Raw genomic sequence first — 27,884 nt, forward strand, 5'->3', positions numbered from 1 at the left:
TTCGCTTTTCTGGGAGGCTCTGCTGGTTCACGATTGGATGTGGAAGTCTCTGTGTTTACCTGAAGAGTACTGACGTAGGGTCACTTCCACCTCTTGTCCATTGCACCAGCCTCCTGCCTCATCAGAGAGATGCAAATCTAGCCAGAGTGAACATTCCAGCTCCTGGCCTGACTTCCTCAGGAAGCAAGACTCACTTCCTGTGAAATTAAGAGCACAGAGGCTGCATGAAGTGATAACCAGGCAGAAGTGAAACACTACATACACAGCTCCTCCTTTCAGTCCCAATTCACTTTGTCCTATGACACATGTACACACACACTGGTTAGACGTGCTCAGCCATGCAGGTGAAGATCCAGCCCTCTCTAAGGATGGGCACCATTCTCCTCCTCTTTCTCTTCATCTGTAAGGACACCTTTTATCTCTAGTCTCTCAATTCTGATTTAAACAGGTATTGAAGGTGCTTGGGTATGAATTTATCTTGGGTTTTTGTTTTGTTTTTGTTTGTTTGTTTGTTTTAAATTCACCCTCTTCAATGACATCTGACATCAGCAGAGGAAGCCTGTGCAGGTCTGTAAGCTGCTAATTTCTCTGCCTTGTTACTCATTTTCAGAATATTATAATCATTATTTAACTGTGGAAAGTAGTTGTTTTCGGTTTGTTAAATGTAATTGTAATAAGGATTTTGAATATGTTGACCAGATTTATTAATACAAATAAAATCCTTATTATTTGGATTAAGGATTTTTGCTATGCTTTGTGGTACTGTACTACTCAGTGCGGTTTGTTTTTGAAAACATGTCTATGTGTATTGTCACATGCATTGGTTCTGGAAATTAGCGGGAAGTGAGGCATGAGAACTCAGGCCGCGTGATTTGACGCATCGTAATTTTTCGGCATGATGCTCTTACAGCCAAACCTTGAGTCCAAATCACATAATGTCACTATAGTTGATGGAGCTATTTGTAGAATTTTAGATATTTTAACTATGCCTTGCCAGCGTATGTGGAAATGCTGTTCGTTTATTTAGTCCTGCAGTGCAATTAAAAAAAGTGAAAGTGAAAAATGAAAAAAAAAAACTTTTAAAAACTATTAAAGTAGTAAAGAACAAAAAGAAATGGTGACCAAATTAATTACTCACATCTAAATGCCCTTATAAAGAATATCAAGTTTAAAACTAAAATAGATGTTAAATGTTTATTTGTGAAGTAGCCAAATATTGAATGCCTCTCTATTATTGAGGACATCAATATAATTATTATACAGGTTTGATTGTATTATTATAAAGGGTGTGATCATAATAAAAAGTTTATTAATATCCATTTACAAGATTATTCAACCCCCCGAATTTGTAGAGAATCATTTACTTTTTATAACCTTAAACGCACATTACCTGTAAGTGCTTAAAAGTTTTGACAGCTCTCTACTGGAATCTTAGGCCATTCTATGTGTGCAAAAGCTTCCAGCTCACTGATATTGTTTGGTTTTCATGCTACCACTGCTTTCTTCGAATCTTTTAGCATGTTCGAGTCAGCCTTTTATGTTCTCTTGGTCAAGAGCGGCTTTCGTCGATATGTCCAGGCATGAAGTCAATGCTTGTTTAGGGTTCTTTTTATAGTCTGCACTAAAAAAAAAGTTTCCTCCATTCAACAGATCATCTTGCAAGCCTTTGTTTTGTTTTGTTTTTTGTTTCCCCCTCAGCTGCTCTGATCTTGATGCCTTTGATTTTATTCCCCTTGATTACATTTCAATATAAATCTTTTAATGTCTTGGAAATGTTCTTGGCCATAGCCTATTGGAAGTAATCAAACGACTTCTCATAGCTTTTGTGAGAGCTCTTTTGTCTTGGCCATATCTGCTACTGAATTTCAGCATATGCATGAGCTAAATGAATGCATGCATGCTAAAGTTAAAAAAGCTTGATATTGTTTAAACACAATTTTTTACCTTACCATACTAGTAAGGGATTTAAAAACAGCAATATTGGAAAAGAATATAAATAAGCATAGCTGTGTGAAAAACTAAATCATAAAACACAAAATTATAAAATTGTATATTGATATAACTTTTAATATGCCACTAAAGTGTTATATTACTTGTTTTATTAACTGGATCTTTATAAAGCATTGCATTGTAACAGTCTCTATTAAAATAAAATGTGTGTGGACAGAGGTTTCTAAAATAGTTCTAATCCCCAGAGATGGATCCCTCGAAATATATTTAACTATTTTCCTTCCTGCCCTAATGTTGAGACCCCATGGGCACTGCTATCAAAAGGGAGATAGAAAATAAGACTGTTCAGTCCTCCTGCTTGCATAAGGGTATCAAGCACTGTGCTGAATGAACCATCCGAACAGAGTCCAAGAGATGAGTCCAAGGGTAAGATGTCTTTTTTTTTTCCTTCCCTAGAGATCATAATGAAAAGTGTGGAACTTTTTATTCAGCCCAGGAATGAAGTTCAAAGAAGTACAAATGTGTCACTGAAATGCCAGGCAAAAGCTAGCCACACCTCAGGGTCTCACCTCAACTATAAATACATATTCTACAAAGATGATCGCATAATTACTGACCAGACCAACGCTATGGACTCTCTCTATATACCAGATGCCAGAGTGATTCACTCTGGCAGATACAAATGTGCAGTTGTCATCGAGGAGATAAAGAAGGAGAGCGGTGCCAAACACCTGACAGTGAAAGGTAGAATAACACATCAGTTCAATGTCAAGAGGTTTCTTGTTCTTGAATCCTAATATCAACTGATGTGTCTGCAGGTCTTCTGGAACCAGTCCTAACAGTGGATAAACTGAGATTGACAGAAGGAGATAATGTTACTGCTGTCTGTACAGCAGATGGAGAAACAGGTTATTTGATGTTTTTCTTTAGAGATGGACCTGAGGAACTCGGCCGGAAGGACTCCAATAGCACTCACAAAGTTGAGCTGAACCTGACCGTTTATAAGGGAACTGTGAATATGTTTTGCTACTATTCCATTAATCTTGGTAGCAGAGTAGAAAGATCAAACAACAGTAATGTGATTAGTGTTGACATTGAAGGTAGGAAGGTATTTTAAAAATTATTATTATTATTATTATTTCATCCTGGAAGTAAGTTTAAATATGTACACATTCTGTTCCAATTTAGAGCTGGAGATCAAACCCGATATTACAGTCATGCCATACACAGATGTCACTGAAGGAGATAACATAACCTTCAGTTGCAGTGTGAATATGACTCACCAGAGAAACTCAGAACTCAGAATCATTTTCAGCCATGGACACAATTTGCTTAGTTTGAACATGACACATGAAGATTATGCTATGTTGGCTAAGGTTAATGACTCTGGAGAATATGAGTGCATTTCAATCCTCGGTGGTGTTCAAAAATCCTCCTCTTTGAACATCACTGTAAAAGGTGAGAGATATTGAATGTTTAACGAAAATTATTTCATAATGTATTTTTTTGTGAAATTTCACCTACATAATGTATTAACAGAGAATTTTTGATTAGTACATGATATGTTTAGAAGCATGCAGTGACCATGAGCTGTCAGTGTGCAGACAGGACAAAAATAGCACCATAAAAGAACTATTGGTCAATGTGACTTTGTATGTTACTGTATATTAGTCTTCAGTATCATTTTTTGTGTGAATCTGAACAATCACATCTTATATTATGCATGTCAGACCTTGTTTGCTTCTTCGCTTTGTTTCTTGTTTGGTCAAAAACTTATAAATATATTCTCTTAATTTATTCTTTTAATAATGACTTACATATTTTTGCCTCAGAGATTTTCTCTATACCTTCCCTGAGCATTCATCCTGGTGAGGTATTTGAAGGAGAACACTTTGACATTAGATGCCAAATCAGCAGCCTTGCCTCAAGAATTCAAAGGGAGGATATAAAGTATTCAATATTTAGAGACGACACATTTGTAATAAAGGATAACAGATACAGTGGCACTGCAAGCAAAGCGACTAATGGGAAATATGTGTGTAAGGCTGAAGCCAATGGGATTATCAAAGAGAGCTCAATGCTGCTGTTTGGAGCAAAAGGTAGTACCTATCAACTCTGTCTTGAAAACTAACCAAAAAATCTGATCAATAAAAAAGTATTAATTAACCATTGTTTCTCTTAAGTGCTTGTTTCAAAGCCTGAGATCACAGTTGATGGTCCTGTTATCGTGGGAAAGGCATTTTGGATCCGTTGCCACTCTGAGAATGGAAGTCTGCCAATTACCTACTCTCTGAAGAGTAACAACTTTATTCGGAACTGGACCAAGGTGTCTCGCTTTCAAGAGGAGGCTCGTTTCTCAGCCTTGATATCAACTCCTTCAGAGATTACTAGTTACATGTGTGAAGCAAAGAATAATGATGTCTCAGTCAAGATGAGTGAAAGGCTACAGGTGACTGTAATAGGTGAGTTCTTTGTAAATCATGTATAATATCATGTATTTAGTGTTGATTTGTTTTCATTTCAACCCAATTTGACTGAAAAAAATATGAAAAAACATTTTTTACCCAATGATTAGATATAAATAACTTTATAAATGATGGCCATTGCAATCATGCAGATTTTATTTTTCCGAACTTTTTTTTAGTTCTGCGTGTGCATATTCAAATGTAACTGACTATAGTTTTGTGTTATTTATATATGATAGTATTCATTTTAACAGTTTTTTGGGATTCTATAAGAAAAGGTTTGGTCCAGTGTGTCATAGTATACTGTAATTTTATTTAGGCTATGTGGTTTAATGCAGTGATTCTCAACAAATAGTGTCAAAGGCATGTTTCCAACCTAATATTCAAAGGGCCTTCCATTATAGGCTCATTTTTTATTTATTTCGTCCATAATTATCACAAAACTGCTTGTTTTAAAATTAACAGGAATGTTGAGTATATATTGATTATATTAAATAATTAACCAGTATTAATATTGGGATTCCTGAATATATATATATATATATATATATATTGTTATTGAAATGTCTTGATTTTGCATTTAAGTCATCGTGCGGCCTCCTTGGAAGTTGGCTGATGCCACTGATTTCATGTTATGTCACTTAGTAAAACCAATGGCCTAGAACTAAATTTTGTTTTGCAGACATCTTTGAGTTCATTTTTCTCTTGTCTTTAGTTCCAGTAGGAAAGCCCTTACTTACAGTCCTTCCAGTTCCTGAAAACATTGAAGAGGGCAATGATGTTACCCTGATATGTGGCATTGCAAAAGGCTCTCCACCAATCAGTTTTAGGTTTTATGGCAGCGATCACACAGAAATTCACACCACAACAGTTCAGAGTAATTCATCCTCATTTGTCCTGAGTACAGTGAAAAGGAAAAACAGTGGAAATTACTACTGTGAGGCATTTAACACGGCAGACATGTCAAGCAGGAGTGACATTGTCAAGGTCAAAGGTGAGCATTATCTTTCTTCAGCATAAAGAGTTTCATTTGTTCTTTCTGTTTCGAAGTTTCCAATAAAGTCCTAAACATTTGCTTCTTTAGGATTTTCATGAAATCAATTATCAATTCTATGAAATGACATCAAGACTTAATACATACTGTAAATGAATACAATATTATTAGTTCTTTCCTAAATAATATAATTATTGCGTATGCAGGTTTTTTTTTATTAGAATTCATTCCATTGGTTCATTCTTAAACACACACACACACACACACACACACACACACACACACACACACACACACACACACACACACACACACACACACACACACACACACACACACACACACACACACACACACACACACACACACACACACACATATATATATATATATATATATTTTTTTTTTTTTTTTTGCAGAGAGTATAAAGTTAAATCTCACCAATGTTTTAGAACAACATGTTATGTGTGCGATACCTGTGGGTTTTGTCTCCTACCTCTCCTAAAGTAACACTGCATCTCTGGTCTGTACCTGGATTATGGCGTGTTCACGCAGCAGGAACTAGGAACGAGTCCAGAACTATAGGAACTACCAATAACATTAGTGAGCGCTGATTGGCCGAACGATCCAACGCAACTTTGAGGGAACCAAGCCAAACATTATTATGTTTTTCTGCTCAGCTAGCAACATCAACCACAAAGCATACGCTAATGCCTTTTCATATACTGTCTTGCTATGTATAACAATTCTATCTAATAACTTACTAGACAGGACTGTTCGTAGACAGACAGATCGTAAACTAATGAACAGAGAGCATGCAAGCACAATGTGCTCTGGCGTTCTTAGTGCAGCCAAAATAAAAGTCACAACAACGAGCGTGGATTCTGTCACAAGTTGAGTTTGTACTGGCAGTCCGAATGCAACCAGGAAAATGTTCCTGAGGGAACCATTAGTTTTCGGGAAGCCACCTTGGTGGCTAGTTCTTGGAACTAAGTTCCTAAAACTACCCGGTGTGAAAGCCATATGTGTCATGGGTTATTTTCCAAGTCTTCTGAAGCCATGTAATATGTTTGTTGTTGTTGTTTTTGTGTGTGAAGAACAGACTGACATTAAAAAATCATTATTCAATAAAAATATAGATTGACAGCCATGGACACTTTTCAATATTATTTTATGAAAAATATTGTATAAAAAAAAACATCTTGGACATTTTGCTAATAAAAACCCCTTCTGGCTCCATGGAAGAAAGTAAGTCATAGGTTGAGAAAGACATGTAGATGGTGACAAAATTTTAACTTATGGATGACCTGTTCCTTCAAAGTAAACAAATCTTTCTTTAAAATCTTAAAGGTGATAAAGAAAGTCCACATTATTTGTTGACTAATCATTTTCTTATATGTCTCTTTATACCTGCCCTCCCTGTAGTGAGCCTGGCAATGTGGAAAAAGGCTTTGATTGCTGTGTTCTGCATGCTGTTAGTGGCTCTACTGGTCCTTTTCATTGTGATGCGCTACAAGGCCAAGCGAGGTAGAGAGACCTACAGACCCCCTGCCTTCACAAGCTGCCCACACTTCTAATATGTGAACAAAACTCCCTTTTCAACTTTTCTCTCTGTCACAGGTAAAAGAGAGATGGCTGCCAAACTATCGGTGTGAGTTGACTGGCTTATGTTTAAGTTGGTCTTGAGTTGACGACATTAGAGGGACAAGATTTGGGGGTTTTGTGTTATTAGATAGTTGTTACACCACAGCTACTGACCATGCCTGTGCAGGTCATTTGGTCCCAAACAGACAAATCTGTTTTAAAGGGAATCCTAGTTTATTTTATCCATAGACGACCAAGAAAGTTAGGTAGCGGTGAATATTTAATGAATACTTTTGATCTTTCTCTCACCAATCCTCAGAAAACCTGCAAGTCCTAAATCAGATGACTCTCTAACACTGAGTCTCACCCATGACCCCCATTATAATACCCACACAGGTAGTTTCTTTATATTTTTAATTTGTTTCTCAGCCATCATCATCCACTCTATTTATTCTTTCACTTTTTTCACTATAAGTCTATGTTGTGGTCATTCACCTTTTCAGGCCAAAACTCTTGCAACACTGACAAATCCTTCCATAAAATAAAGAATTTTATATTGAGTCCATCTCATCGAGCTCATCTCAAGTCAATGGTGAAAAACTGATGTTGTGTGGAACAGATTTAAGTTGATTCTTTGTTAAACAAAGAATCAACCTCCCCCTTTCTTCCTGTTAAAGTGCAACTTCATTGTTTCAGAACATATGCTGTTCGGTGAAACACATCCTTTTCATGAGTCAAGAGGACAGACCATGAGCATTCAAGCTTTGGTATCTGTCTTTACATAACTTATGCTTGTGTTAATCTATGACCATTACATTTAGTTGCCAGTTTCCACTAAATGTACTGTACTAAGACACTGTGTGCGCTGTCAAACTCACTTTCTAATTCCACACCCAGATCTCCTACACTTTGACGACTTGACGGGCAAGGTGACCTACAGTATGGGACATGAGATCTCCACAATTAAGGGAGACAGTTTTGAAATCCAAGAGACCATCTAGACAATATCTAAATGGTCAATTTGTCATCAAATTACGTCACTTTTTGATGCTGGCTACTAAAGTATTAAAATCAACTGCCCCATCTTCTCCTTAACAGGAGAAAAATGTTTAACTCACCTGTATCATATCAGTTTGGCTCATCATTTATCTTAACAGAATCTGCATCATCTGTTCACTGTGTGCTTTTTCTCTGATATTACTGCTTTGCTTTAATGTGCATGTGTTTGCTTCCATCATCATATGTTTTTTTAATAGATGTTGTTTGTTTCATTTTACACTAAAAGTGTCTGTGTTAAGGCATTATTTACTTTATGTGTGTATGTGTTTAGTTGGTACATAAATTCAGATTTGGTAGGCACTTTAAATCTAATAAAATGCTTTATTTGGAATTTCCTCATTTTGAATTTCTTCCCTCTTATCGAAAGATTGTCAATGTCTGACTTTTTCCAGTCTGCCTTTTTAACATATTTGAATGAGATATAAACTAGGTATCATTTAATCTCTCTGAATTTTGATCTTTGCTAAAGATAAAGTTTTGTGTTTAAGATCCACCTCCTTTGGTTTAAAGGTATACTCCACCCAAAAATGAAAATCCTCTCATCATTTACTCACCCTCATGTGGTTGCAAACCTGTATGAGTTTCAATTCTGACGCAAAGGAATATATTTTGATGAATTACTGGAATTTTTGGCACCATTGACTTCCATAGATTTTTTATTTTTTTTTGTCCTACTATGGAAGTCAATGTTCCTTTGTGTTCAGCAGAAGAAAGAAACTCATACAGGTTTGCAAAAACTTGAGGGTGAGTAAATGATGACAGAATTTTCATTTTTGGGTGGTGTATCCCTTAAATCACATTTGAATGGCAACTTTGCATAGGCATTTATTTCATGTACAAGTTCCTGCTTTTGTATTTGTCTGGTCTGTTGCACAGTCACCAGTGTCCAGAGTAGACCAAACAGTTTAGTTCAGATGCAATGTCTCTCAAAGCAGGCCAAAGGCTTCAAAAATATAAAGCGATTGTTGCTAAAGTGGAAAAATTGAAGATGGACAAAACAAACTGTTCCTGTTTAGGGAAATGTCACTGACTAATCCTAAACCATGTTTAACATGCTGAAAAGTGAGCTTATAGATTTGGTGAGAAAGCACGTCAAGTATAAATTTGAACTCTGTTAAAGTCTGCGTGTGTGTCCGTATCCTTCCTAACGTCTCAGGTGACTCAATTATCTAAAATCTGAAAATAACATATTTTGGTAAAGTTTGGGATAAGAATGAATGTACTTCAACTAATTTGATTTCAGCTGAGAACGGTGGCGTGTAACTGACCTTGGCTGATGCACTCTTTTTGCTGTGTTTCAGTGGAGGTGAATTACAAAGAGAGTGTTTGGAGTGAAAGACCTCCAGGTACATCACCACTCAAGTTTTATTCTGAATGCCGGTTCCCATGCACTGTCCAAACTACTTGCATTTTTCTTGCAGCATATACTGTACCTGAATTCTCGAAATCTCTCAACTACTTGATTTTGTTCATTTTTTGTCTTGTTCATTTTTTCTACCAGATTTAGCTGATCAGGACAGCCTGCAGTCACCAAATGAAGGTGACGTGGAGTACACAGTTGTGGTTCATCCTCAACCTGTAGATCCTACAAAAAGTAAGTTCAACCTTTTAAAATGATATCCATCTCTTTTTTTCTCCTCTTGCTCCTCTTGCCTTTGAAGAGGACGATTATTTCTTGCCATACATGAGCTGATTAGAGAAAAGCCACTTCCTGGGTAGGGTCTAACCATCCAAATTATCAAGGGCCCTGGATTTAATTACAGAGACATCTTATAAACAGGAAAGGTCACACTAATTAGGTTCCTACTAACTCCAATAGCCAGTTACTTATCCAGAATTACAGTTACAGTTTGCATTTGACTCTTTACACAAACATTTCTTAAAAAAAATGTATTAAAAAAATGAAAGCAAAAGAAAATACTACTTGTTAGGGGCCAAGCCCCGAAGGGGATAGCCACTGTTGTATCTGTTAGTTCCCTATCGAGGGAACTCAACACTGCGTCGATAAAATCGACTCTTTGGGGACGCTCCCTAAGCGTGCGCCTCTGAAGTATGAATGAAACTAATCCAATCCTGATTGGTGTTGCGTCGTGACGTAACATGTGACGGCATACCCGGAAGTATAAAAGTGACGCTGTCACAACACACACTAGCTTTCGCTCTTCAGCAAGCGCTTTATGTTGAAACTGTCTGTCTTATTTGGTGTTGTTTGTCTTATTATTGAAAGAAAGTATGGCCAGTGAACAATTCAAGAGGTGTGTGCATCCCTGCCCTCGTTTCATCACGGGTGGGGACGCACACTCTCTATGTGTGTATTGTTTGGGAGTGCAGCATGCACGGGCAGCTCTCGAGGGGGCTGCTTGTGAAATGTGTGAGGCTTTGCCTATTAGAGTGCTGCGCTCCCGGCTGGCGTGCTTTGACGAGCACGGTCAGGCTCGCGTTCCCCAGGGTTCCGGTCCCGCATATGTCGAGGCGATGCGGCGACTGAGATCCTGGGGTTCGCAGCGGGATCTGGCGGAGGAGAGTGAGAATGCTGAGGCATTTTCTCGCTCGCCATCGGCTGGTCCCGCAGCCTCTGAGAGTGGTGTGGGAGCCCGCGCTGCGGTTTCTCCTACCCGCGATCAGGTCCCGGTGCTTGAGCTGTCTACTTCTGAGGAAGGGGACGTGCTCAGCATCGATGCGGACGACCGTGATCTCAGCACGCCATCACGCGGCCTGGGTTATGAGGAGCTGGTGGAGGTTGTGACACGCGCTGTGGCCAGACTAAACATCAGCTGGCCACAACATGAGCAGGAAACGCAAGTCACCAGTAAAATGGACGAGCGTTACCTGCAGCGCAGGTCACAGCCTCACCGCCGGGGTCTGCCGTTTTTCCCTGATCTCCATAAAGAGATCTCGAGAACGTGGGAAAGACCGCATTCGTCCCGTATTTCGAGTCCCAATGTAATAGATTACAGCAATGTTATGGGGGCTCGAGATATGGGATATGGGAAGATGCCGAAGGTGGAGGAGGCTTTAGCGAGCTATCTCTCTCCCGAATCGGCGTCTTCCCTAAAGACCCCGGTGTTGCCTAGTAAGCCCTGCAGAGAGACATCTGCATTGGTGGGCAGGGCTTACATGGCGGCGGGTCGGGCTGGTTCGTGTCTGCACTCAATGGCGATTTTGCAGGCATACCAGGCCGACCTCCTGAAAGATTTGGATGAGGGGGAGGGGCCTACTCCTGAAGATGTCGCGGAGTTGAGGAAGGCCGCAGATTTGTCTCTCCGGGCCACTAGGGAAGCGGCCAGCGCTATTGGCCGCTCTATGGCGGCCATGGTGGCCACGGAGAGGCATCTGTGGCTGAACTTATCCGGTATTAAAGAAAAGGATAGGTCCTTCCTGCTGGATGCGCCGCTTTCGGCTTCTGGCCTGTTCGGCGACGCCGTTAATTCGGTTGTCGACAGGTTTCAGGAGTCGAGAAAACAATCTGCGGCGTTCCAGCAGTACCTCCCCCGGAAAGCGAAGGCCAAATCTAGTAGGGGGGGGCAAAGCAATCAGCCCCAGCCATCAGCCAGCTCCTCCCACAGGGCAGAGCAGAAGGAGAGCGTTTCCTCTAGAGCCCCCCCTCCGGGGTCTTGGCAACAGAGGAAACGCTCCCAAAAACCGAAGTCCTCCAGCCAGAGGGGCGACCTGAGGGACGTCATTCAGGCTAAGAGGACTTCGGAAAAGAGGTCCTAGCCAAGGCAGGACTTCAGAGGGCTGCCCCCTCCGCAGTGAGACAACCGAGGTTGTTCTCACAACGGGGCCCTCTAGGAAAAGATGCAGGTCCGCCGTTAACAGCGCTTCGGGCCGCATCAATTTCCAGCGAAAAGACACCAGAGGCCAGCCTCGAGAGGCTGGTACCCTTAGCAGATTTTGTAGAGGGATGGTATCATCTTCCCAACATATCTCCATGGGTCCTGCAGATAATACGAGTTGGGTACAGACTGCAGTTCGCGCACCGCCCCCCCAAGTTCTCTGGGGTGGTGCTCACTGCGGTGGTCCCAGAGCAGGCTCAGGTGTTGGAACAAGAAGTACAGACTCTGCTGTCGAAAGGAGCCATAGAACGTGTTCTTCCGGTAGACAGGGAGTCCGGGTTTTACAGCCGGTACTTTATAGTTCCAAAGAAGGATGGGGGGTTAAGGCCAATTTTGGATCTCAGGGTGTTGAACCGGTCTCTGAGAAGGTTCAAATTCAGAATGTTGACCATTCCAACAATCGTGAGTCAAATCAGATCCGAGGACTGGTTTGTCACGATAGATCTGAAAGACGCCTATTTTCACATCTCCATCCTTCCTTGTCACAGGAGGTACCTGAGGTTCGCTTTCGGGGGCGAAGCATACCAATATCGGGTTCTTCCGTTCGGCCTAGCACTCTCTCCCCGCACATTTACCAAGTGTATGGACGTGGCCCTTGCTCCACTGAGACTTCAGGGGATTCGCGTATTGAATTATCTCGACGACTGGCTTATTTTGGCCCAGTCTCGGGAGATGGCAGTTCGGCATCGAGATGTCGTTCTTGGCCATATTCAAAAATTGGGGTTAAGACTCAATTTGAAGAAGAGTGTGCTAGAACCGTCCCAGGGCACGACCTTTTTGGGAGTCGTGTGGAACTCGATTACAATGCAGGCACGTATGTCTCCCGCACGTATCGAGTCAATTCTAGCGATGGTGTCCAGGGTGAGGCTAGGTCAGGCCGTCACTGTGAAACACTTTCAAAGGATGCTGGGCCTCATGGCAGCGGCATCCAACATTATTCCTCTGGGCCTCCTTCACATGAGGCCCCTCCAGTGGTGGTTGAAGACCAAGGGGTTCTCACCCAAAGGAAATCCGTTCCGTATGATCAGAGTAACGCGCAAGTGCCTTCAGTCTCTGCAAATATGGAAGAAGCCTTGGTTCCTATCCCAAGGGCCAGTGTTGGGGGTGTCATGTCGCCGGGAAACCGTTTCGACAGACGCCTCCCTTACGGGCTGGGGCGCGGTCATGGAGGAGCTTCCTCCCAGACATCGAGGGTCGCCACGTCCTTATACGGACAGACAATACGTCAGTGGTGGCCTATCTGAACCGACAGGGGGGACTCAGATCGCGCCCTCTGTGCAAACTGGCGCATCAGATTATCCTTTGGTCCCAGGGAAAGATATTGTCAATAAGGGCAATGTATATCCCAGGGGTTCAGAATCGGGGAGCAGACATCCTGTCGAGGCAGGGGCTGAGGCCCGGGGAATGGAGACTTCATCCGGATGTGGTGAAGTCGATATGGGAGAGGTTCGGACCGATGGAAGTGGATCTGTTTGCGTCTCGAGAGACGTCCCACTGTCCACTTTGGTTCTCCCTCTCACATCCAGCCCCACTGGGGTTGGATGCCATGGTACAGGCTTGGCCGAGGCTTCGCCTGTATGCTTTCCCCCCGATCGCTCTGCTCCCAGGGGTCCTGGAGAGGGTCCGTCAAGAGGGCATCAGTCTACTTCTGGTTGCCCCGAGATGGCCGACACGAGTATGGTTCTCGGATATAATATCACTCCTCATAGCTCCGCCATGGCCGATTCCTCTGAGGAGGGATCTATTGTCTCAGGCGGAGGGCACAATCTTCCACCCTCGCCCAGAGTTGTGGAAGCTGTGGGTCTGGCCTCTGAGGGGGTTCAGTACCTAAATGCTGGCTTATCAGCTGAGGTGGTTGAAACCATACTTAGCTCTAGGGCCCCATCTACCAGGAGATTATATGGCCTCAAGTGGAAGGTGTTTCACACTTGGTGTGGAGAACGAAGGTTGGATCCAGTAAACTGCCCAGTGGCTTCAGTTCTGGAATTCCTTCAGGATCGTTTCTCTGCGGGTCTCTCCCCGTCCACTCTTAAGGTGTACGTGGCTGCCGTTTCGGCTTTCCACGCGCCAGTAGATGGTGGACCTCTGGGGAGGCACCAGTTGGTCATTAGGTTTCTCCGTGGTGCTTGGAGGATGAGGCCGGCGATCAGGTCCAGGGTGCCTGCCTGGGATCTGGCAATAGTTCTGGAAGGGTTGTCCCTCGCTCCCTTCGAACCTTTAGAGTCGGCTTCGCCTAAGGACTTAACGTTGAAAATGGTCTTTCTCTTAGCGATTACCTCTCTTAAGAGGGTGGGAGATCTCCAGGCCCTGGCGGTAACGCCAGCTTGCTTGGAGTTTGCCCCTGGCAAAGTAAAGGCCTTTTTGCACCCGAGTCCGGGCTACGTGCCTAAAGTTCCTTCGAGTACGGCTCGCTCTGTAGTCCTTCAGGCATTCCATCCTCCACCTCATGTGTCGGCGGGAGAAGAGAGGCTTCACTTGCTCTGCCCCGTCAGAGCTTTGAGTGTATACTTGGAAAAGTCTGCTTCTTGGAGAAGATCTGACCAGTTGTTAGTATGCTTTGGGTCACCTAAGAGGGGGCTCCCGGCGACCAAACAAACTATAAGTAACTGGATTGTCCAGGCTATTACTGAGGCTTACAAGGTGCGTGGGGTTCCTTCACCTTTGGCCTTAAGGGCTCACTCGACTAGAGGCATGGCTTCCTCTAGGGCCCTTCTGTCGGGAGTACCTCTGCAGGAGATTTGTGAGGCAGCCGGCTGGGCTACCCCGCATACTTTCATCAGGTTTTACAGTCTCAGCCTTCCCAGTACGCCCGGTGCACACGTACTCGGCCCTTGCTGAGTGCCTAATCAGTTTCACTCTGGGGCGGGTCTGTTCGGTGCGTGGCCTAGTGGGTACTCGTTCCCCAAAGAGTCGATTTTATCGACGCAGTGTTGAGTTCCCTCGATAGGGAACGTCTCGGGTTATGACTATAACCCTTGTTCCCTGAGAAGGGAACGAGACACTGCGTCGTGTTGCCACGCCCCCTTTTCAGACCCTTGAGCGTCTTGCTTCATCGCGAGGCTAGTGTGTGTTGTGACAGCGTCACTTTTATACTTCCGGGTATGCCGTCACATGTTACGTCACGACGCAACACCAATCAGGATTGGATTAGTTTCATTCATACTTCAGAGGCGCACGCTTAGGGAGCGTCCCCAAAGAGTCGATTTTATCGACGCAGTGTCTCGTTCCCTTCTCAGGGAACAAGGGTTATAGTCATAACCCGAGACGTTTTCTTATTATTATTCTGTAAATGGAAGTCTATGGCATCCCTATGAATCGTACATAGGAAAAAGATGAAATTTGGCACACTTATAGTGATGGTAATGAAAAGTAATTGTAGTAATTTTTGAGTCTCTAGGACCAACTCTATAGCGCCACCACCAGTTCAAAAATTCAATATTAAAATGGTTATAACGTTTGAAGCCTTTGATCTAGAGACATGAAACTTAGTACACCTGATTTTCTCCAAACATGTGCTCAAATGATCTTCGGACCGAGCCGCATAGAAGTACTGTTCCCAATTTTTTTTTTTTTACTACACTAGAAAAAAAAAGTTATGGTGTTGCAAACTTAACATGGTCCACCCAAAATTGGCTAAGAGGCTGTATCTCGGCCAAAGTTTGATCAATCGAGAATTGGTACACTTCATCGAAAGCATGTTCTGAGGTTCCATGCCAAAGTTGGGAATAGCGCCACCTACAGGTCATGAGATATGAAAAAAATGCTATTTTGGTCAATAACTTTTGAACAGTTTGTCAGAAAATCATAATTGTGGTATCTATAGATTCTTGCTGTACTTGCTGTGCTTGCTGTACTTTATGTACTTGCTATGTTTGCTGTACTTGCTGCACTTGTTCTGCTTGCTGTACTTGCTGCACTTGTTCTGTTTGCTGTACATGTAGCTTGATGTACTTGGTCTGCTTGCGGTGCCATGAAGGCCTTGGCCCCCTACGTGTTGCTGCTTACAGCTATATTTATTATTATTATTATTATTATTTCTTTTTATTGTTTTTTTAAATGCATCTTAAACCCTCATATTATTTTGTTCTTTAGTTCCTCTGAGAAAAGGCACAGAGACTGTATATAGTGAGCTTCAGACCTCTCAAGGTACAACCAGCTAATAGAGCACACATATTATGCAATGCAAACAGCAGGTTGTGTTGAAATATATCTCTTGTCCTAATCATATTTCTGATCATTTATACAGGGGCACCTCAGAATATTAACCATGTAAGTTCCTTTCTTCTCATGACCTTCTAAGCCAGTGGATCTCACATTGCCCACACATTTTTTTCCATCCTGCTATCTGATCTTTAAAAAAAAAAATAATCAGGAAGTCTCTTGTGTCTCAGTGTGTTCAAACAGACAGTATAATGTTAAAAACATGTTTATTGTTTGACAAAAAGTGAACAGTGCTTTCTGTTGTTTTCAAATTACTCAAAATCAAACATTACTTAAACAAGTGTGGATCTTACAGCCTACAACATTTATGGTCAAAGGGCAATTCGGGACTTCCTAACACATTCATTTTATAAGTAATATCTTACACGTGTCATGAAGTAGCATTGGCTAATTGGGAGCACCGGGAGAATTCCCGGTGGGCCGGTCTGTTTTATTGGCTAGGAGGGCCGGCGTTGTCACGGCACTGGGTGAATGTTTTCCCTAATAGAGGGAATGCATTGACACGTGACTTTCCCGCGTGACAACCCCCTCAGCCTGACCGAGTGGCAAAAGATCTGCTGCGTGACTGGATTTAATAGGGGAAAACTGCGGAAATGCGACTAAATCTAACAATTTTATTTTATCAATTTAAACTAAATGTTGGACTCAATATAGTGTTCCTTACAACTTACTAAAGATCCAGTGATCCATGGATATTGACATGCAGCCAGGAATCGTGTTGCATGACATTTATGTTTGCCTGATTTCGACACCGGGGAAATAAAAGCAAGACCTAAACATAAAGCAAATTTGCCTGTGAACGCTTTATATAAATATAATATAGGTAGGTCTAAATCCGGGTGATCACTTATATCAGTGTTATATATATCCTATATATATATATATATATATATGAAGAGTTCAGATGCAAAAGCCTCTAAATGCCATTTAAAATTTTTCTCTTTAATGATGATTTTTATCAAACCTGTATATTTAAGTTCAGTGATTTCACTTAAATGGCAATGATAATGACCTATTAATTGTTATTTAAGTGAAATTACTGAACTTAAATATACAAGTTTGATCAAATGATCAATGATTTTCATCATTAAAGAAGAAAATTTCAAATGGCATTTAGAGGCTTTTGCATCTGAACTCTTCATATATATATATATAAGTATATATATCATATCGTCCAACCCTAAAACTTTATACGTTTTTTTGGTCAGTGTTTATTAAAAAAACATCCAATAATGCAGAATATGCAATGATAAATATTTAATTGATGAGCTGTTAATGTATATAACAATACAAAATATATGGGTATGGTTTTACAGTTCAGTTACAGAGTCCAGTTGTTTCTGTGAAATGTAGCGAACCATTTGCTCCTCTTTCCATAGCAGTCTGTAAAAATATACCTCCGATGTTTTGTCAAATCTAGTTGTAGACCTACAGTCAATCGCAAAGCTCTTTCCCACTTTATTTGTGTGTGTTGTGTTTGTTTTTCGCAGCATTCACGCTGAACACATATACAGCCGTTCAGTCTTTTTGCCACTCACTGTGAGGAACTGCAGGCACTCCGGCCGACGGTGAAGTCACGCGCATTCCCTCTATAGGCTCCAGTCACAGCGCACCCCCACTATTTTTTTATTATTATTTTCTCGCAGCCCCACAAAAAAAGTCAGTTGCTAGATATGTGCGAACAAAAAAATAAGAGATACGAAACATGGACAATAGTAGCGCTTACGAGTCAGGGCCGTACCCACCACCATAACTCAACGAGAACCGACCTCATCATCAGCACAACACCGCTCATCGGCAATGGCAAAATGTTTGAGATGACCGATCAAAGCAGGATTTATTTTCACAGAAGCACGAGCCACGCACCACGAATCCCAACGCGACGCTTCCCAAGATAATAAGATGCAAGTGGCTAAACAGCTGTTTTACGATAGAAGTTTAAACAACCGACATAAATAATCAGATTGCAAAGACTATCAAAGCTCAGCTTCGGGAAGGGGAGATTTACAGGTAAAGATAAAGAGACTGGGTAACACTTTATTTTACGACCCGCAAACAACTGTGTAAGTACACCGAAATTACGGTGTACATTTCTGTAATTATAGTGTACTTCCGTGTAAGTATAAGGGAACAATATTTTAAGTTTGGGGTAATAAAGAGGTAACAAGCACCACTTTAATTTACAGCCCGCAGGAGTTACACTTATCATGTAACTACACAGAACAAGGGGGTAACAAACGCTACTTACTACTTAGCAAAACGAAACAACACTTTTTGCAATGTAATTACAGAGAAAGGTACTGTTATCAAGAAAAAAAAAAAAAAAAAAAAAAAAAGTTTTAATTACACAGTATATTTGCCCTGACATTTAAGTGTCATTGCAATCCAATGGGATTAGGTAAGTACACTGTTAGACCTTACCAGGTTTTTTTTACAGTAAAATACTGGCAACACTGTTGCCAGTTATTTGCTGTAGAAATGCACTAACACTCGAGTTAATTAAAAAATACAACTTATTAGTTTTAGTGCATTTTGACAGTAAATAACTGGCAACACTGTTGCCAGTTATTTACCGTAAAAATTGATTAAAACTCAACTTCTCTAACTAGAACTAACTAGAAACCGACTTAAAAGAATCAACTAAATTTATAATGCATTAATAATGTGAGCAAAGTACTATTGTGAACTTATTTAATCAGAAACCACAAAAAATAACTTTTGTAAATAGAGAGATTTCCACCGGATCAGCAGCTACACAGTCAGTGCCTTTTAAATAAAGCAACATGCAGCGTATCATCAATGTTTGTAGCTCTTTTGAAGCACAGGCTCTACTCTTCAGCACAACGGTGACCCAAAAAACAAGATTTTACAGTAAACTACTGGCAACAGTGTTGCCAGTATAAACCTGTTTTATAACTTACAGTTTATTACTGTTAAAATTCAATTTGTGGGTGTGTCTTTTTATCTTACACTGTTTACCCTTTCTACCCCACAGGAAAATCCACACTACAAAGAGTAAAAAGTAACATTAACAGTGTTGCAGTGAGATAATTAAGGGAATATGTAAGTGATTGTTGAGCATTAGTGATGAACTGTTAACAAGCAGAATCACCGAAGGAAACAGGAACAACAAGAACAGAAAATAGAAAAACACAAGAACTACAACTGACTTCAGCCATTACACATTATTACACTTATTATTAACCAGTATGGCTTTATTTCTGTCATACATCTATAGAAGATGTTGTTGAGATGTTTAATTGAAAATGTTTGGTTTGAAGTTACCATTACAGAGATCAGTGTTTGCTTTAGTTGGTATGCTGATGCTGTAACATGAGTTTTTCTTTTGACGCTTGAGCTGTGTTTTTGCAAGTCACACTTGTGCAGACACACAGTTTAATAATGATTTGATTTGTCAAAATATGAAAACCATCATTTTGTCTTTTCATTTCCTAAAGAATTCATTCACACTCATTCAGAGTTTAATCCTCAACCAAAATTACCACCACCGTGAAACCACATCAACAAATATCCACTATTTTTTTTACACATTATACATAAACCAAAAAAAAAAAAAAAAACAGCGCTACACAGTCTTGTAGAAACACAAAGATATCAAAATTTGGCACATTAATCTCAACAATGGTGGAATTCATTTTTTTTATTCATGCTGCAGTGCATGCTGGGAGTTTTATACAATCCCAGAACCCAGCATGCACTGCTGCATGAAACTTTTGATTACCATTGTTGAGATGAATATTATAATTGTTGATGTCTGTGTGTGTCTGACTAAAACAGGATATTATTTTATATGTTTACCATGTCATTCAGAAAACATAATTAACCAACATAATGATTTCATGTTGTAGATTCACAGATTTATTTTATATTCATAACTTCATTTAAGTTTCATATTATATACCCATATATTCAAAGAGTATATACAGGAAAAATCTGAAGATCAGAATGTTTGTGAAATCATCACAATAGCCAATAACACCAGATCAACTTCCTCTTGACTTTTTCTTGCTACAACAAATGTGTTTTAAAACTTAATGTTACAGCAGTCAGAGAGGGATAAATGTAACAAGTCCAGGGACAAGAGACCTACTAAAGCAAATACTGATCTCCATTATGGTGACAACAAACTTTATTATTAATTAAATCTCTGTTAATTCTCAACAAGAACTTTTGTACATGTATGAAATAAATAATGTTAAACTGGTTTGTAAACTGGTTTGTAAACTGTTTTCACACTCTGTGTTGCTGGAAGTCAGTTGTAGATCTTGTGTTTCTCTTTTTCAGTTCTTGTTTCTCTGTCCTTCAGTGATTCTGCTTATCAGGTGTTCATCAGTGTCTCAATTCACTAACTTCTTTTCATTCAAGTGGACTATATTAGTGATCTAATGTAGGGAATAGTGAATGAGGGTATAGGGTGTGATTAACACAGTCTCTGAGTGTCGACTTTGAGAGCTGTTAATTCACAGTATATTCCTGTAGGCTAGTTTTGTTTTCGACGGTATATTACTGTTTTAATGGAAAATGGTATGATAGTGTCAGAATTTGGCCTGTTGCCAGTATTTTACTGTAAAAAACCTGGTAAGGTCTAACAGTGTACTAATTACCAAATGGTACGGTCTAAATTAAAATCGTAGCAGAAACAAATTATTTTGACTTTTCTAGTAATCTAGTAAGAAAAGCCAATATATATATATATATATATATATATATATATATATATATATATATATTATGTTTAATTTTCAACCCACAGATGTCAAAATTATCCTGAACATGTTTTGCCAGAAATGTGATACATTTTATAAAAAACAAACGTACAATCTTTCCCTGGAATATATTAACAGAATAGGTACCTGTTATTTTTTAACTAATTAAATAATTAACTAATTTGAACTAATTAAATAATTTGCTTGTACATCTGCTTGTTACCCCCTTCTTACCCCAAACTTAACATATTGTTCCCTTATACCTACACTGAAGTACACCATAATTACAGAAATATACACCATAATTTCAGTGTACTTACGAAGTTATTTGCAGGTTGTATATCTGCTTGTTACCCCTTTATTACCCCAAACTTAACATATTGTTCCCTTATACTTACACAGAAGTACATTATAATTATAGAAACGTACACCGTAATTTCGGTGTACTTACACAGTTGTTTGCGGGTTGTAAAATAAAGTGTTACCAGAGACTGAGAGAAGAAGAACGAGAGAAGGAGAAGCAGGAAGAGCAATTGCCTATTGCATACTGTGCCCAGAATGAGAATAACTTTATTACAATGGATTATTTAACACAGATGTGAGTCATTTTTTTACATTCAAAAATAAAATTTCATGCTCTTTGAATGATTAATTAGGCATGTTTAAACCACCTCACATGAGTGTTTCCAATTCATGTTACTGTGAGAAGCTAGCGCAGTGAACAGCACGTTGTGAATGAGAGCGCGAGTGCAGCCTCCGAGTCCGTGTTGCCAGATCCACGTAATGGAAAAGTGCAGGAATCTCCTGGACCTTTTTTCTGATTTAATGTGACACTTTAGAAAGTTACTAAAGTGGAAAGTTGCATGTTAGGGTTAGTGATATATTAATCTTATTTGCAAAACACAAGCTATTAACTAATTTCGGATATTATTATTATAATTTGTTTTGTTTTGCTTGTTTTTCTCAGCAATATCTGGCAGCACTTTACTGTCAGCGTTAATAAAATTTTTAAAAAAAGCTTATAGACAAACTGTAACTGCATAAAGCTACCACATTCGGTAAGACAAACGCAATGATCATCATGATTATCTGTAAGAAATGTAGGCTATAACACTATCAAAAACAATAGCATTATACAGATCTGTATGTTAGAATTAAATTTGGCAAATAACTTACTGGCCAGCTGGAAGAAGCTCATGCTGTTTAGTTAACATTTCACAAAGTCATAATAAATACAATAATTAAAGCAGTGTTTCTCAACTATAGCAATCTATTCAGCCAGCATATTTGTGTTTAATCTGTGTGACTTACAGAAATATAAGACTTTGCTAGACCTACTTTTATTCTATATTTCTTTGCACAAAACTCTCCAGAAAGTGCATTTAATGGTTTATTTTTCAAAAAAATCCCGGGGGAGCATACCCGGCTATTGTACTGAATAGAAAATAATATTTTTTTAAAAATACAATGAATTACAAGGCTGTACAGAACAGTGCACTATTGCTTATATACTGAGGTTTTAATTACATTATTTTAATATAGACAGTCGGGAACTAAAGTGGGCCGATCTAAGGCATGAAACTCCAGGGCTGAAAATGAGTCCCACTCCGGCCCTGACTAAACGTGATCTTAGTTTTCTTCAGTATCCTAATGTCATGTCGGAGGATGTAACATACTCACATAGAAGACTGAATGTGTGTGTGTGTTTGTAAACTGTCTACAGTATAAGTGAAGAGGGATGCACCAGTCAGACTTTCCAGATAGGAACAAATAGCAGGGCTGTGGTTTCCTCTTAAACAGAGGGCCATTATTTACAGATAGTGGTCACACACACGCAGTGACCTCATACACTCTGTGAAAGGCAAGAGAAAAGGAAGACAAAGTACATCTAAACTGTTTGTTAAACTGACATCAACCAAAATGTCCTTGTTTTTATTATTATTATTATTATTAAATTCTACACTAATTATTAATATTGTTCACTTCTTTATGTGTACATCTGTGGTAGACTGTGGTTTATCAGCAGAGTTAAGCATGTAAAGGATGATTAGTGAGAAGTCTATCTTTTTGAGGATGTTACTAACACGAACGTCTCGGTTCCATATGGTAACCCTCGTTCCCTGAGGGAGGGAACGGAGACGTAGGTCATGAGAGACCAATAGGAATCTCGCTAGAGAGCCAATTTACTTCGAGTGAATCTAAAACAAGCCAATGCACATTGGCGTGCAATCATTTGCATAAGCTGCGCTGCCTTGTTAGCGCAGGTACATAACAAGCAGCTCTTGTGATCAACTTCAGTTTTTTGCTGAGGAGCCAAACTTGGGAAGCTGGCCCCCCTGGCGGGCGGCAGCAGATATGGCGACGGTCAGTCACTACAACGTAGGTCATGACTGACCAATAGGAATCCCTACCAAAGGGCAACAGTCGCTGCACCCCATCCAGCGCCCTATGCAAGCCTCTGCATCTTCTTGCCTGGAAGGACGATAAGAGGAGGGCTTACACGGGGAGTGTCTGACACTGTTGTTTCTCTATAACCCATACAGTGAGACTTTGGATAACACTGGGAAAGTGTGCCCTTTTTTTAGGCAGGGAAACGTTGCGGAACCCACTTTCTTCAACGAGTTATGTGGAAATACATATAGACTAACCTGAAGGCTGTACTGCATATGAGATAATGGGTGACTTAGCCAAAGGGAAAGACACGGGCTTCCATCTTAGGAGCAAACGTCGCATATATACACATATGGGATCCACGAAGGGTCACACATATGGAACCCAGCCCGGGTCTGGCTCTCAAGGATTCAGCGGAAAGGGGCCTGGCTCCGGACGCTCCGCCATGTCCAGGCCGAGGGGTGTTGGAGGACTCGACAGGTTTTTCAGTCTTGAGCAATTGGTTTGCACAGTAGGTTGCAGCAAGCCGACAGAGCCGGGCCTCTGTGCGAACAGAGGCCTCTGTCACGTTCAGTGCGAACGTGTCGGTGTCGCCCAGCCCACAGCTCTTCATATATCTGTTAGTGAGGCACCACGAGCCAGCACCCAGGAGGATGCAACGCCTCTCGTAAAGTGTGCATGCAACCTGAGTGGGCATGGCATGCCTTGAGCTTGATAAGCCAAGGCGATGGCATCCACTATCCAGTGGGCCATCCTCTGCTTGGAGACAGCCTTCTCCTTCTGCTGGCCTCCGTAACAGACAAAGAGCTGGTCTGAGGTCCTGATGCTTTGAGTTCTGTCCACATACATACGCAGAGCGCACACGGGACAGAGCAAAGCCAGGGCTGGGTCTGCCTTCTCCAAGGGCAGCGCTTGCAGGTTCACTACCTGATCTCTGAAGGGAGTGGTAGGAACCTTGGGCACATAGCCAGGCCGTATGGAGGGGGGTCGAGGAGGATTTAATCGTCTCACCCCCCCTAAGAAACCTGACGACCAGGTCATGCTTTCCAACTGTTTTGCCATCTATGTGGTCGTGATAAGCTGAAATAGCAGCACCATGAACTTTGAGGGTGGAGGAAGACAGTCTTCGCTCCAACCTTTGCTGCAAGAAGGAAAGCACAGACCCTATTGTACATCTTCGGGGGTCTTCTCTGCGTGAAGAACACCACTCGACGAACAGGTTCCATTTCAGGGCGTAGACACATCTCGTTGACGGCGCCCGTGCTAAAGTGATGGTGTTAAGTACCTCTGGGGGTAAGTCACCTAGAATCTCTGCGTCCCGTCCAGGGACCAGACATGGAGTTTCCAGAGGTCTGGACACAGGTGCCATAAGGTGCCTCGTCTCTGAGTCAGAAGATCCTTCCTCAGAGGAATGGGCCAGGGAGGGACTGTCACAAGGAGCATGAGTTCTGGGAACCAGGTCCGAGTGGGCCAGTAGGGAGCCACCAGAAGGACCTGCTCCTTGTCTTCCCTGACTTTGCACAGTGTCTGCACAAGTAGGCAAGTAGGAAACGCATATTTGCAACGGTCGCAGTGTTGTCCGTGCGGACCAGCACATCCCTGCCCTGCAGCGGCCTTTTCAAGCGGCGCAGAGCGAGATGTACAGCCAGCAATTCTAGGCAATTGATGTGCCAATGCAGATGAGGGCCCGTCCACACCCCTGATACTGCATGCCCGTTGTACGTGGCACCCCAGCCAGTGGCAGAGGCATCTGTGAACACCACAGCATGCCTGGATTCCTGTTCCAAGGGGACTTCTGCCCCAAGGATCGAGGGATCTGACCACGGGCTGAAGGTCTGACGGCAGGCCAGTGTGATTGTCACCCGGTGAGTGCCGTGATGCCACGCCCATCTCGGGACTCAGCCGTGAAGCCAGTGCTGAAGCGGTCTCATATGAAGCAAGCCGAGTGGGGTTACGGCTGCTGCTGCTGCCATATTCCCCAGGAGCCTCTGAAAAAAATTGAGTGGGACCACCGTCCTGCCTTTGAACGTGTTCAAGCAGTCCAGCACCGACTGAGCACACTGCTCTGTGAGGCGCGCTGTCTGTGCGACCGAATCCAACTCCATACCAAGAAAAGAGATCCTCTGCACGGGGGCGAGTTTGCTCTATTCCCAGTTGACCTGAAGACCCAACTGGCTGAGGTGCCAGAGCACAAGGTCCCTGTGATCGCATAACTAATCTCGAGAGTGTACTAGTATGAGTCAGTCGTCAAGATAGTTGAGGATGCGAACGCCCTGTTCTCTCATGGGAACAAGGACCCCCTCTGTGACTTTCGTGAAGACACGGGGGGACAGGGACAGCCCGAAGGGTAGGACCTTGTATTGATATGCTCGACCCTTGAATGCAAAGAGCAGAAACGGCCTGTGTCAAGGAAAAATCGAGACATGAAATGTCTCATTCGATTGCGTTTCTGTGTGAGCATTTTGAACGGTAGCTTGTGGAGGCTCCGATTCAAAACTCGCAGGTCCAAGATTGGTCGTAACCCACCACCTTTCTTGGGTACAATGAAGTAGGGACTGTAGTGCCCTGACCTCATATCGGCTGGAGGGACCGGCTCTATCGCGTCCTTCGCCAGTAGGACTGCGATCTCCACGCGCAAGACATGGGCATCGGCTGCTCTCACTGTAGTGGAGTGGATGGCCCAAAACTTGGGGGGACCCCAGGCGAACTGAATCGCATAGCCGAGCCTGATGGTCCAGATGAGCCAGCAAGACGGGCTGGGGAGCGCTAACCAGGCTCCCAGAGACCGTACAAGCGGGACAAACGGGACCGCAGGTGTACCCAGAGTGGGGCAGCGAGGTGGAACACAGGGACCTGGCTGGGGAGGCTCTCTCTGGGAGGCGGCCCACATCGGGGTCTGAGTTTGCTGTGAAGCGCTTGCCTTGTTCCACGGTGCTGGAGATGCGGGAGGCGGCTCGGTGGCGTTCCTGGACCGTACACTGCTGAAAGAAGAGGAGGATGAAAGTGGTAAGGATTTTGTCCCCCCACTGCTCTCCGAGTCCTCTTCGGACCCAGAGATGGTAGAAACTGCTCTTTTATTGAAAATTTTGGACATAAAACAAAAGATTTTCCACCGGCCCTCTTCCGGGTTGAGGGAGCGAAGTGGTCATCGTCTCCATGAGAGCAGTCCCTGCCATCTCTGGGTTGCCCATCCTAGGGCCACTTGTTCTTGGCTTTGCCGCCGTTCTTGGCGGGGGCCCGGACAGGCGGGGCGTCCTGCCTGTGACCGGCTCCGCAGCGCCATTTCGATGGAGGCTGCTGCTGCGCCCCGATGCTGCGATCGACATCTGATCATCGTGGGAAAGTGCCAAAGGGTACGACTGGTACACACCTCGTGGATGGTCCACCGCACTCCCTTGGCAGCTCAAATGGTTGGGGAGGCTGAGAGGGGTGAGGGTTCCTAAGGGGTTGGTTCCCCGAAGGAAGCGCGCTCACCGTGATCCTCAGGTCACCCGCGCCAGTAGCCGAAGCAAAAAGACGCGAACTATCCATGCAAGCTCTTTTAGGGACTACTCTCACTGGTACTGAGGCACACAGGGGGACAGTTGCAGGCGATCAAGGATGGGAATGTGCACCCGTACGTGCGCTGATTCTCTCTCGCTGGCTGGGTTCTTACCAGCTTGAACTTGTTTGATGAAAATTTCACTCTTAGCAGAGGCATTGAAGTTTTGGCTCCGAAGCAAAAAGCTGAAGTACAATCACAACAGCTGTTTGTTATATACCCGCGCTGACGAGGCCGCGCAGCTGATGCAAATGATTGCGCGCCAATGTGTATTGGCTTGTTTTAGATTCACTCAAAGTAAATTGGCTCTGTAGCGAGATTCTTACTGGTCAGTCATGACCTACGTTGTAGTGACTGACCGATAGGAAACAAACATCAATGTTCATTTGATCTGATTTCTAAAAGTGATGACATACATCTTATTCATCAATTTCGTGCTTATGTTTTTGTAGCAAAGCCTGTTAGAATATGCTGAACTCAACCATGATCTTCCTGAACCAGTGGACTAGCAGAAGTCAGTCACCTCAAGCATCCCTCACATCACTCTGGAATACTGTTGTCTGTGTTTCATCAATCTCTTCTATCCTTCAACATTATTCTCCTAAAAAACACTAATTTAATCATGTATCTTTCCTTTCATCTAATGTGTTTCATTGTTTGTCCTGTTTTTACAATGCAAAACTGGGGAGTTTTGAGTTATCACATTTTTAATAAAGTAAAATTATTTGTTTGAATTTCTCTGTGTGATAAATAGCTTGTTACTTTATTACCTCAGTAAATTGTGTTTAATAAGTTCTGGATCAGTTCTCTTGCACCCTGTCACACACTAAATTGGATGATGTGACTCAAACTGTTCCAGCAGTTAGTTGGTAATCGCCTCGCATGAGAGATGTAGATAAAGTCATGCTTTCATCTCTGGGCAAAATGCTTTTATCAGTTGACATAAATAACATCACTTTTAGCTTGTGCTAAAGGAAACCAAAACAATTTCCTTTCAGGTTTCCACTGGGAAAAGATGATAATAGCTAGTGAATACCAGTTACACCCACATCACTTAGCTCATCCAGGCTGACATCACTAAGTGTAGTGAGCTAAATAAATATTTGTCACGGTTTG

The 27,884-nt window shown here is 42.0% G+C and overlaps 1 protein-coding gene across 6 annotated transcripts; it reads left to right on the forward strand.

Moving 5' to 3' along the window:
• Window positions 1–5: 5 nt before the first annotated feature.
• pecam1b (platelet and endothelial cell adhesion molecule 1b) lies at window positions 6–27,361 on the forward strand. Of its 6 annotated transcripts, none has more exons than XM_089134072.1 (16): window positions 9–402; window positions 550–567; window positions 2,407–2,694; window positions 2,769–3,050; window positions 3,139–3,408; window positions 3,783–4,049; window positions 4,134–4,412; window positions 5,131–5,409; window positions 6,835–6,936; window positions 7,030–7,060; window positions 7,313–7,389; window positions 9,354–9,398; window positions 9,554–9,646; window positions 15,981–16,034; window positions 16,135–16,157; window positions 27,221–27,361. In XM_089134072.1, the coding sequence occupies exons 1-16, from the start codon at window positions 339–341 to the stop codon at window positions 27,275–27,277; spliced, it is 2,229 nt and encodes a 742-aa protein (XP_088990198.1). In that variant the 5' UTR covers window positions 9–338; the 3' UTR covers window positions 27,278–27,361. The 6 variants fall into 6 exon arrangements, 4 of the variants coding, with proteins under 4 accessions (XP_088990198.1, XP_088990200.1, XP_088990201.1 ...); XM_089134073.1 differs by having other exon boundaries at window positions 311–402; window positions 553–567; XR_016169466.1 differs by lacking the exon at window positions 7,313–7,389 and having other exon boundaries at window positions 10–402; window positions 6,835–7,060.
• Window positions 27,362–27,884: the final 523 nt, after the last annotated feature.

The sequence above is a fragment of the Pimephales promelas genome, chromosome 8 (assembly GCF_988280905.1).
Source record: "Pimephales promelas chromosome 8, fPimPro1.hap1.1, whole genome shotgun sequence".
Lineage (NCBI taxonomy): Eukaryota > Metazoa > Chordata > Actinopteri > Cypriniformes > Leuciscidae > Pimephales > Pimephales promelas.

Excerpts from the sequence above, each read along its gene's own strand:
- pecam1b (XM_089134072.1), top strand. The coding sequence starts at position 339 with ATGCAGGTGAAGATCCAGCCCTCTCTAAGGATGGGCACCATTCTCCTC. Across the intron at positions 3,051-3,138 it reads GATTAGTGTTGACATTGAAG|AGCTGGAGATCAAACCCGAT; the intron begins GTAGGAAGGTAT and ends GTTCCAATTTAG. Across the intron at positions 9,399-9,553 it reads TTGGAGTGAAAGACCTCCAG|ATTTAGCTGATCAGGACAGC; the intron begins GTACATCACCAC and ends TTTTTCTACCAG.